At 42.1% G+C, this 12,662-nt stretch overlaps 1 protein-coding gene across 1 annotated transcript in view; it reads left to right on the top strand.

Moving 5' to 3' along the window:
• The window catches only part of LOC130284163 (carboxypeptidase O-like), a 148,298-nt gene extending 137,963 nt beyond the window's left edge, over positions 1 to 10,335 (top strand). The window contains exon 9 of the mRNA XM_056534245.1: positions 10,034 to 10,335. Coding sequence (XP_056390220.1) covers positions 10,034 to 10,335 — 302 coding nt within the window. The remainder of the gene's footprint in view (positions 1 to 10,033) is intronic.
• The last annotated feature ends 2,327 nt before the right edge of the window (positions 10,336 to 12,662 follow it).

Genomic DNA, 12,662 nt, shown 5'->3' on the forward strand with positions numbered 1-12,662 from the left:
TTCCACTAAAATGCTAGTTTTCCCCCAAATTTTTGATTTTTACAAGGGTTAATAGGACAAAATGCCCCCCAAAATTTGTAACCCCATCTCTTCTGAGTATGGAAATACCCCAAGTGTGGACGTCAAGTGCTCTGCTGGCACACTACAATGCTCAGAAGAGAAGGAGTCACATTTGGCTTTTGAAAAGCAAAATTTGCTGAAATGGTTTTTGGAAGGCATGTCACATTTAGGAAGCCGCTATGGTGCCAGAACAGCAAAAAAAAAAAAAAAAAAACACATGGCATACTATTTTAAAAACTACACCCCTCAAGGAACACATAAAGGGAAACAGTGAGCCTTAAAACCTCACAGGTATTTGACGACTTTTTGCTAAAGTCGGATGTGTAAATGAAAAAAAAATTTTTTCACTAAATTGCTGGTTTTACCCCACTTTTTATATTTTTACAAGGGGTAATAGGAGAAAATGACCCCCAAAATTTGTAACCCCATTTCTTCTGAGTATGGAAATACACCATGTGTGGATGTCAAGTGCTCTGCTGGCGCACTACAATGCTCAGAAGAGGAGGAGCACCATTGAACTTTTGAAGACAGAATTTGGTTGGAATAGAAGTCGGGGGCCATGTGCGTTTATAAAGCCCCCCGTGATGCCAGAACAGTGGACCCCCCACATGACCCCATTTTGGAAACTACACCCCACCACAGAATTTAATAAGGGGTGCAGTGAGTATTTACACCCCACTGGCGTTTGACAGATCTTTGGAACAGTGGGCTGTGCAAATAAAAAATTACATTTTTCATTTTCACGGACCACTGTTCCAAAAATCTGTCAGACACCTGTGGGGCGTAAATGCTCACTGTACCCCTTATTACATTACGTGAGGGGTGTAGTTTCCAAAATTGGGTCAAATGTGGGGGGGCGAGGGGGTCCATTGTTCTGGCTCTATGGGGGCTTTGTAAACACACGTAGCCTTCAATTCCGGACAAATTTTATCTTCAAAATCCCAATGGTTCTCCTTCTCTTCTGAGCATTGTAGTTCGCCCGTCGAACACTTTACATTCACATATGGGATATTTTCTTACTCAGAAAAAATGGGGTTATATGTTTCCTTGTGAAAATGAAAAATTTTGGGTAACACCAGCATTTTTGTGATTTTTTTTTTCATTTTTCCATCCAACTTTAATGAACATTTGTCAAATACCTGTGGGGTATAAATGCTCACTATACCCCTTGTTACTTTCCGTGAGGGGTGTAGTTTCCAAAATGGGGTCACATTTGGGTATTTATTTGTTTGTGTTTATGTCAGAACCGCTGTAAAATCAGCCACCCCTGTGCAAATCACCAATTTAGGCCTCAAATGTACATAGTGCGCTCTGACTCTTGAGCCTTGTTATGCACCCGCAGAGCATTTTACGCCCACACATGGGGTATTTCCGTACTCAGGAGAAATTGCGTTACAAATTTTGGGGGTCTTTTTTTACTTTTAACACTTGTGAAAATAAAAAGTAAAGGACAACACCAGCATGTTAGTGTAAAATTTTACATTTTTTTACACTGACAGGCTGGTGTAGACCCCAACTTTTCCTTTTCATAAGGGGTAAAAGGAGAAAAGCCCCCCAAAATTTGTAAAGCAATTTCTCCCGAGTACGGAGATACCCCATGTGTGGCCCTAAACTGTTTCCTTGAAATACGACAGGGCTCTGAAGTGAGAGAACGCCATGTGCATTTGAGGACTACATTAGGGATTGCATAGCGGTGGACATAGGGGTATTCTACGCCAGTGATTCCCAAACAGAGTGTCTCCAGCTGTTGCTAAACTCCCAACATGCCTGGACAGTCAGTGGCTGTCCGAAAATGCTGGGAGTTGTTGTTTTGCAACAGCTGGAGGCTCCATTTTGGAAACACTGCCGTACAATACATTTTTCATTTTTATTGGGGGAACAGTGTAAGGGGGTGTTTATGTAGTGTTTTACCCTTTATTATGTGTTAGTGTAGTGTAGTGTTTTTAGGGTACATTCTCACGGGCGCAGGCTTACAGTGAGCTTCCCGCTAGAAATTTGCGCTGCGGCGAAAAACTTGCAGCAGCTCATACTTAAACCTGTCCGTGTGAATGTACCCTGTACGTTCACATGGGGGGGGCAAACCTCCAGCTGTTTCAAAACTACAACTCCCAGCATGTACTGACAGACCGTGCATGCTGGGAGTTGTAGTTTTGCAACAGCTGGAGGCACACTGGTTGGAAAACCTTCAGTTAGGTTCTGTTACCTAACACAGTATTTTCCAACCAGTGTGCTTATAGCTGTTGCAAAACTACAACTCCCAGCATGTACTGATCGCCGAAGGGCATGCTGGGAGATCTAGTTATGCAACAGCTGGAGGGATCGCATCTACAACTCCCAGCATGCCGAGACAGCTGTTTCGGCATGCTGGGATTTGCAGTTTTGCAACATCTGGAGGGCTACAGATAGAGACCACTGCACTGTGATCTCCAAACTGTGGACCTCCAGATGTTGCAAAACTACAAATCCCAGCATGCACAGACCGCAAACAGCTATGTGGGCACGCTAGGAGTTGTAGTTTTGCAAGATCTAGAGTGCTACAGTATAGAGATCACTGTGCAGTGGTCTCTAAACTGTAGACCACCAGCTGTTGCAAAACTGCATCTCCCACCATGCCCAGCAGCTTTCTGGGCATGCTGGGAGTTGTAGTTTTGCAACATCTGGAGGGCTACAGTCTCAGACTGTAGCCCTCTAGATGTTGCTAGGCAACTTACCGGCTTCCGTCGGATCCAGGGAGCCGTCCTCTTCTGCCGCTCGACATCGCCGCCCGCACCGATCACTGCCGCCGATTCCGTCCCACAGCTTCCACCGACGGGTAATTGGAGCTTCGGCATTCGGTTCCCGTCGTTTCCTCGTTCTGCCCCGCCTATTGTGGGTGGGCAGAACGGGGAAAACGAAAGTAAACCCCCCCCCCGCCCCTGATCTGCTATTGGTGGTCGCGCCTAGACCACCAATAGCAGAGATAGGAGGGGTGGCACCTCTGCCACCTCACTCCTATCGCTAGAGGGGGATAGTGGGTGTCTTAGACAACTGCAATCCCCCTTATATTCCGGGTCACCGGGTCACTATAGACCCGTATGACCCGGTGTCGGCGCAAATCGCAAGTGTGGATTCACTTGCAATTTGCACCGATCGCCGACATGGGGGCGTCTGATGACCCCCCTGGGCATTTGCACGGGGTGCCTGCTGATCGATATCAGCAGTCACCCCGGCCCGGTCCCCGCCGCGTGTACAGGTACGCCCTGGGTCCTTAAGACCCAGGTACAGAAGGCGTATCCATATGCCCTAGGTCCTTTACGGGTTAAGGATATAGGTTGAACTTGATGGACTCTGGTCTTTTTTCAACCTTATGAGCTATGTTACTATTTTACTATGTTCTTCACGCATGAAGGTGCAAGCGGATAAAATTAGAAGACCTCCTCTGTCCTTCTCTCCTGGTGACATGGTGTGGCTTTCATCCAAGTACATTTGCTTCAAGATCCCCTGTTACAAGCTCGGACCGTGCTACATTGGTCCCTTCCAGATTCTTCAAAAAATCAACCCTGTCTCCGACAAACTCCGTCTACCTGCTACGTTACGTATTCCCAATTCCTTCCACGTATCTCTCCTCAAGCATCTTGTCATGAACCAGTTTTCTCAGAAGAATCTTGTCCCCACACCTGTCTCCGGCTCTTCTAATATCTTCAAGGTTAAAGAGATTCTTGCTACATTAAACTGTGAGATGTAAACAATTGTTTTTGGTGAACTGGGAGGGTTACAGTCCTGAGGAGGGATCTTGGGAGCGTGAGGAGAATATCCTGGACCGTGACCTTCTCAGGAGTTTTCTGACTCATAAAAGTTGGGGGAGACCAAAGGGGGGGTTACGTTATGTTATGCGCTCCACCACTGGCCGTGAGTGCATGTTCCCGTTACCTGCTGCCGGCGGGGCTGGGACTCTCCTCGTGGGACGCGCCTGCATGCAAGCCCCAGACCATCACTCACCTGGTTCTTCTCCTGCCCCCACCTCTGCTTCCCTGCTCCGGCACGCCTGTCCCTTTCCCCTAGGGCGCGTGTGCTGAAGCTTTAAGATTTAAAGGGCCAGTACGCTCATTAGTGAAATTTACCTGTGGCACATTGATAAATTCCTCCACCCTCCTCACTTCCCTGATGGATCTTTGTTGCCTTGAGCCTGAGAGAAAGCATTCCTGTTATTGCCTGTGTATCTGATTCTTTGCTCGGTGACCTGACCTTGCTCCTTGCTGCCTGCCTACTGACCATTTGCTATGTTCCTCACTACGCTACTGTGTCGCCTGCCCTGACCTTCTACTATCCTGACTACGAGCTGTCTTATCCTTCCTGTGCCTTGCATCTCCTCAGCCGCCTATGTGGTTGAGCCGTGCCAGGGGTAGCAACCTGGGTGCCGCCTGCCACAGCAAGTCCATCTCGCTCTGAGGCGGGCTCTGGTGAAAACCAGCTGCACTTTAAACTCAGCTCCCTTGAACGGTCTGAGTCATCTGCCACACAGGTCCAGTGGATCCACCAGGGTTCCTGTCTTCTGAAACGTGAGTGTTACAGGTCTCCAGTATTATTAAACAAAAATAATCCATATTACCATTGTGAGCTAGAGAAAAATGTCTAGAGACACTGTGTAACATGTAGCTGCCCTTGATGTTCGATCAGTGTTTATTCATGTTGGATCTCACTGTCTGAACAGTGCGACTAACATATTGAAGTTGGCAACTACATGATAATAGATAAACCTCAAACTGAGTTTCACAACACAATCTCTTATTTGATAAGTATTAGTCTGGAAGGATTTAAATTTAGTAGGTTCGTTCCCAATCATAAAAAAGAGACTTTTGGCATGGAGAACAACCAGGACTCAGTCTATCCTTACCGTTGGAACTGACTATAGTTTTTTAAAGGGGCATTCTGGCTTTAGACATTTTATCCCCTATCCAAACCGCATTATGTGTGGAGTTGCGTCTCCAGTCTCGGAAACCGTCAGTTTTCGGGACTGGAGATGTAACGTAATGCCATCCCCCCCCTCGTGACATTCCCCCTTCATTTCTATGGGAGGGGGCATAACGGGATAGGGGATAAAATGTCTAAAGCCGGAATACCCTTTTAATCTACTAGGTGCTAGAAGGTTACTTAGATTTTGAGACCTATTAGGAGTGACCCTTGGTGTATTAGGAAGCAATTCTTTTAATATTGGGTAATGTAATATGATTGGCCAGTGATGTTTTAAGATTTTTTTTATTTCATTTGACCCACAGTTAAAATCTGTAACAAAATTAACCCCTTAAGGACCAAGCCCATTTTAACCTTAAGGACCAGGCCAATTTTATTTTAGCGTTTTAGTTTTTTCCTCCTAGCTTTCTAAAATCCATTACTCTACAGACCCATATAAGGGCTTATTTTTTGTGTGACCAATTGTACTTTGTAATGAAATCTCTCATTTCACCATAACATGTACAGCGAACCCCCCCCAAAAAATTTTTGGGAGGAAATTTAAATGAAAACCACAATTTTGCACATTTTGGAGGGTTTCGTTTTCACACTGTACACTTTATGGTGAAAATGACAATTCTGTGGGTCAATATGATTCAAATGATACCAATGGCTAGATACGTTTATATTTTTAAACCGCTTAAAAAAAAATCAAAAACTAAAATCACTCTATTTTGACCACCTATAACGGTATGAGGGCAAATTTTTTGTGCCATCTTCTGTACTTTTTATCGAAACCACATTTGCATATATAAAACTTTTAGATCAATTTTTAAGATTTTTTTTAAGTAAAATGGGACAAAAAAGCAGCATTTTTGGAATTTTTTTTTTTTACATTTACGTTGTTCACAGTACTGGCTCATTAACATTATATTTTGATAATTTGGACATTTGTGCACATGACGATACCAAATATGTTTATATAAAACAAAAATGTTATGCTTTTGGCGGTAAAATGGGAAAAACGGACAACGTTCATTTTTATTGGGTGATTTAAACTTTTATTTAAGGGGAGAGGCTTTTTTTTTTTTTTTTTTTACATTTATTGTCTTTCTTTTTTTTACAAATTTATTTTCACAATATTTTTGCCCCCATAGGGCATTGTTTTCCACAGTGGGCCTCTAGTTGTTTCAAAACTATGACTCCCAGCATGCCCAGACAGCAGATGGCTATTGGGTATGCTGGGAGTTGTAGTTTTGTAACAGCAGCAGGCACACAGATGTAAGTTTTTTTTGTTTTTTTTTTACTTCTGGACACTGATCAATGCTATGCTATAGGAGGCTACAGCACAGCACTGATCACTGTTATCGGCGCTCCATTACTACAGGCTGTTGAGGCTGCCTGCATTATTGGATTGCTGATCACACAGGATGGACGAAGGTAAGGAACCTCTGCCCGTTTTCTCCGCTGATCGGGACCCCGGGGGTGTCCCGATCAGCTCCATTGAGCTACCGCAGATGTTTTTGACATTTTAGATGCTGCGATCAACTTTGATCGCAGTGTCTAAAGGATTAATGCCGGACATCACCTGGGTCAGTGATGTCTGGGATTAGCCAGTATGAAGTGAGCTGACTTAACCCTTATACGGTCAGCCGTGTAAGGGTTAATTCACCTCCTCCCAGCGCTTGGCACTGCTGGGAGGAGTGACAGAGGGCCTGGATAGCGCCGCACGAGACCTGGGGAAAGGGGGGATCCTGGACTGCGCCCCACAAGATCTGGGGAAGGGGGAGCCTGGACTGCACCGCATGAGACCTGGGGAAGGGTAGGAAGGCTGGAGCATGCTGCACGAAACCTGGGGAAGGGGGGGAACCTGGACCATGTTGCTTTTAACTGACCAAATTCTTTAGCAACTAAAGAATAAAAAGTGTCCCTATAATGTATAGGGTAAAGGGATTTAACCGCAACATGTCTGATATCTGACAGAATCTCAGAAATCAGTGTACACGCATTAGAGTTGGGGATAGTCTTATTAAAATTTCATTTTTCTAATATAGAAAAATGACAACTGAGCGTTAATTTACGAACATATTGATTTAAATCCAAAAATAGTTGAAAATCATTGGGCCGTGATGTCGGGCAAATAGATAAACCTTTTGCTAACTGACCAACTTGAAATAAACAACTCTAGTCCTAGTAATTCCTCTCTCTAGTCTGTTTAGTCCTCCTCTTATTCTTTTTTAAGCTCCCGTTCAGATTTTGTGGACAAGTTCCATTGCTACCAACTATTCATAATGTTGTCCCCAACCTTATCACTCGCTACTTCCCACTGGCCAACCTAATGTTAGAAAGGAATTCCCTTAAAAGAGAAGTAAATCCAGAGGCTGTAGAGGTGGGAGACGAAAAACAAAGTCTAAACCAGTTATCGTCCCAACACATTCGGAAACTGAAAAAGAACAAAATGTAAAACTATTTAACCCCTTATTGACGCAGGACTTAAATGTACGTCATGGTGCGGAGGTACTTATGTCCTGTACATGACCGCGAGCACTGGTGTGGTGCTAGCGCAAGCACGGAAGGTCCCGGTTGCTATCAGCAGCCAGGAACCCACCGGTAATGCCGGACATGAGCGATTGCGCTTATGTCCATCATTAACCCCTCAGATCACGGCATCTGCAGCAGTGCGGTCAGAAAAATGGATTGCTCACAGATTACTCACAGCGCTGCCGCAGGGATCCGATCATCCATAATGGCGGACGGAGGTCCCCTCACCATCCTCCATCCATCTCCAGGGGTCTTCTGTTCTGAGATTGAGCAGACCAGAGCAGAAGATTGCCGATAGTACTTATCAATAAAAATGTTAGTTGTCTCTTTTTCCCATTTTACCCCCAAAAAGTGTAATAAAAAAAATATTTAAAAACATATTTGGTATCGCTGCATGTGTAAATGTCAGATCTATCAAAATATAATGTTAATGATCCCGTACCGTAAACATAAAAAAAAGTCCAAAATTGCTGTTTTTTAGGTCAAATCATATTCCAAAAAATGTATACAAATTGTATTAAAAGTTTTATACATGCAAGTAGGGCATCAATAAAAATACAGATCATGGCACAAAAAATTAGCCCTCATACCCCCGCTTATAAGGAAAAATTTAAAAGTTATAGTTCGTCAAAATAGAGGGATTTTAAATGTACTAATTTGGTTAAAAAGTTTGCGTTTTTTTTTTTAAAGGGGTTATCCACCATAAGGTGATTTTAGTACGTACCTGGCAGGCAGTAATGGACATGCTTAGGAAGGATCTGCACTTATCTTGGGGCTAAATGGCTGTGTTGTGAGATAACCATATTACTGTGGCTAGCTTTTTGTGAACTGGTATTTCCTGTTTGACTTTTCTTTTTTTTACTACAAATCCCACAATTCCATTTTCCTCCCTCCCACACATCAGCCACCCCACCCAATGAAATATAAATGAGTTGCATCCATTCAAAAGACCGTTGGTTTTCAATCAGGGTGCCTACAGCTGTTGCATTAGTTGCAGAATGATCTCTCTTCCACCAAGTGATCGCTCCACCCATTGAAGCAGACAGGCTCCCTATCATCAGCTGACTAGTGAATCAGGTCTCGGCCGCATTGCAACCTGGGAAAAATCTGAGACAATAGTCATTTTGTATGCTGGTAAAAATAAATATTGGGATCAAAATCACAGAAGAATTGTGAGAAAACCATCACACACAGGTACAGACACTATATTATGAATTACACTAACTTTACAGCCCCTGTAGCATAGTCAAATAAAAATAAATCCTGGAATACTCCTTTAAAGGGGTACTCCGCCCCTAGACATCTTATCCCCTATCCAAAGGATAGGGGATAAGATGTCAGATCACCCGGGTCCCGCTGCTGGGGACCCCCGGGATCTCCACTGCAGCACCCACCTGTAGCGTCTTCCAGAACCGATGGAGGTCCTCACGCTAAGTCCATCCCGACCATGGGGGCGGAAGATCGTGACATCACGACTCCGCCCCCGTGTGACATCGCACCCCGCCGCCTCAATGCAAGTCTATGGGAGGGGGCGTGACAGTTGATGACCCAATATTAAAAGAATTGCTTCCTAATACACCAAGGGACACTTTTAGGAGGCCTCAAAATCTAAAGATAGACTGAGTCCTGGCTGTTCCCCACGCCAAAAAAGTCATTGTCTTTGTTGTTCTATGATTGAGAATGAACCTACTAAATTTGAATCCTTTCAGATTAATACCATGTATCAAATTAAAGATATTGTTAATTGTGAAATTCAGTTTGCGGTTTATCTATTATCATGTTGTTGTCGACTTCAGTATGTTGGCTGCACTGATCAGAAAGTGAGATCCCGCATGAATAAATACTGATAAAACATCAAGGGCAGCTACATGTTACACAGTGTCTCTAGATATTTTTTTCTAGTTTACAATGGTAATATGGATTCTTTACATTTAATTATACTGGAGACCGTTCCAGCTCAGTGTCCAGATAGTTTTTGATTGAAATATTCAATATTTTTTTCTACTATTTTACATTTTTAGTTCCCCGTAGGGGCTATTTATAGCAATCTTTTGATTGCTTATACTGTTCAGCGTATAGGCATTTCACTGATCAGTTTTATCTTCAATCTACTTCTCTGGTCTGCCATACAATATAAATAATATTCACCAAACAGTATAAATAATATGTTAACTACATCATTATAAATAGAGCAATACTAATTATAAGTATTTATTTATTTAACTTTTTCACAATATTAAGTTTTTTTTAAGAAAACAGATTTTATTGACTTTAAATCTTTTTTTTTTTTCATTTCTCTTCTTCCATTGTGTCCCTTTACTGTGTCTTACCTTTGTCTTCTAATCACACATATACTACACTGTATAAACTCCTTATAAAATACTGTATAAGTACTTTTGCGAGGAGGGGTTAAAGAAGTAGCAAAATCCAACATTTAGAACAAAGGTTGCTTTCTTCTCAACCTCCATTTTCTCTTCTCAAGTTCAAATTTTTGTGTTTTTAGATGAAACTTCAGGAAGTTCAGGAGACTGGGCAGCTGATGCTAACATCAAATTTTCATATACCTATGAACTAAGAGATGATGGTGAATTTGGATTTGAATTACCAGCTGACCAGATTAAACCTACTTGTGAAGAAACACTGACCTCTATGTTGTACTTGTTTGAATACATAAATGAAACATATTTGGAGCCTCTTGAAGAAGAGGAAGAAAACCCTGGTGGTGGTGCAGTTGCCATTGAATCACTATGGATAAATATATTTCTCTCGCTTTCTGTATGCATAGTCTATGTTCTCTCCCAATAACCGTGTTTTTTTTTTTTTTCTCCTTAGCTCATATTTGATTTTAAGTTATCTGACTGGCAATGTCAAACTAAAATATAGAGTATACAAATTTTGCTCTAAAATATTTCTGTTTGATAAGCCACTTTAAGACAACAGTACTATGTTGTATTTTTTCTCCTTAATTTCAGATGGTATTTGGATCCTCAGAGTTAATGAGAATTGCAGTTACATTGGTTCCACTCATGCAGGGCTGGGGCAAGGATATTTGCATTTTGGTGCCCCCACCCTACTATAAATGACTGCTTCTCCTTCCCATTCCCCATATGTCCGAATCCAAGGCTGCAATTCAGAAGTTTAATCTCTGCCTCTTCGCGTCACTGGCCAAGGCAGCACCCCCTGGGCTATTTTAGCTCATTGATGGACCCAGTATGATATATTGACTATCCATAAAGACACAATGTTTAATACACATTAGCACACTATTTCCTTTAGTGTTATGTACTATAAACCATATTGGGAAAACTCCATGTAAAAATTTATGTCTTTTGAAAAGGTGCAAGGGTAGTTTTGACCAATGATTATAATTTGCATTGCTGCAGAATGTGTTTATTCAAAAGACATCCATGTTTTTACGTACACATAGTAAAGATGTTATGTGTAAAAGGGCACTAACTGGGAAAGGTTTGGACAGGTGTCATTTTCTCTAATTGCAGTTATTCTTTTTCCAGTTTCCTCTCCATTTGGTCCAGGCCACCATAACGATTTCTCCCAGCCACAACTCATGTCTGTGGAATTTTTTAGACAAACATTTTAGGCTCCACTATTTTCCAGCATTTGGCCCACCTACAAACTTCACAACTATATTGGCCCAAAAGTTTAAAATAGCCCACACAGTGATGGTAGCCCCATAGTGCTACCCACACAGTAAGAGTGCATACAGTAGTAGTGCCCTACACTAATAGTGCCCCCTTTCGTGCTCTAACACAGATATGCCCTCTTTGTACCCCCCATGCAGTGATATTACTAAAATGTGCACTCACACAGGTGTAGTTTTCTATTGTCTCCAAACAGAACCTAAGTAGACCATCCATGTTGTAGATTTTTAGTAGATACACTATCTGATTAGGTATGTAGGTAAACCTCCATTTTCGTCCTCCTACACTACTAATCACCTCCACTGTATGTATTCTCATCCTCTAATAATGCCTCCTTTCTTCAACATTTTCCTCCACTAGATGACCCCCCCCCCCCCAAATAGTGCCTTTTTGTACTTTTCACTCACAGTGTAAGTGGGTAGGATCCCCTTCAATAGTGCTCATTTGTATCAATATTTCACCCAGTAATGGTAACATAGGTAGGTTCCCCCATATAGGGTTTTTTCCCAGTAGTGTCCCTTTGCATTAATATTTCCCCCACATAAGGCAAGATGAGAACCCCCACACACAAACACACAAATACACATAACATAGCTAGGTTTCCTATTAACATGCCCGCTTTTCTCCAATATCCACCCATTGATACTGCCACTTTAGCCAAATAAATAAGCAATCCATAAAGCCTGGAGCATGGCTGGAGGAGGACTGGCCAACAGTAAAAACAAAGTCATGCTTTTTCAAGGCAGGAGAGAAGCAATGCAAAGGCAGTAGATGGATGGATGGCAGCGAGAGCATAAAGCACGTACCACATGGGATGTCTGTGGTGTCACAATCACATCAGGATGTAGTACTCAGCTATACCTTTGCACCATGTAGGCATGAAGGTTTTTTATAAACAATAAAAACATGTACCAAAAACAATAAAAAAAAATAGGGTATGTGCAGCTCACAATATAAATTAATCGAGGCTAAGTGGAAAGTATTTACACCAAATAAAATACTAGTACAAAATAATATATAAGGGAAAAAAGGGAGGTACCAAATGCCTCTAGACTAATACCATAGAATGGTACATGATGATGGAATTACAGAAAAAATAAATCGGACTGTGCTTCACTTTAAATGATGTACAAATTTAATATAATTATAAAATATTACAAATAAGACATGAAATAAATAATGCAAATCTAATACATAAATGCCTCCTACCACAGGGCCCTTGTGGGGAGGTATGATATTTGAATACAAAGCATATATTAAAAGATATTAAAATATAGCATGTGGATTATATTCTACCGCTATCCCAATATATTGCAAACCGACATAGTGTACTTTTGTGCGGTACACTCCGTTCTCATGTGATCTAGAACAGTTCACAAAGTGATATAGTTACCAACTCCTAATGGTGGTTTTGACTGGACGTCCGAGAGATGGATATGTGGGGGCTGTGTCCAGCGCTAGCGTGCGCTTACG

The sequence above is a fragment of the Hyla sarda genome, chromosome 8 (assembly GCF_029499605.1).
Source record: "Hyla sarda isolate aHylSar1 chromosome 8, aHylSar1.hap1, whole genome shotgun sequence".
In the NCBI taxonomy this organism is placed as follows: domain Eukaryota; kingdom Metazoa; phylum Chordata; class Amphibia; order Anura; family Hylidae; genus Hyla; species Hyla sarda.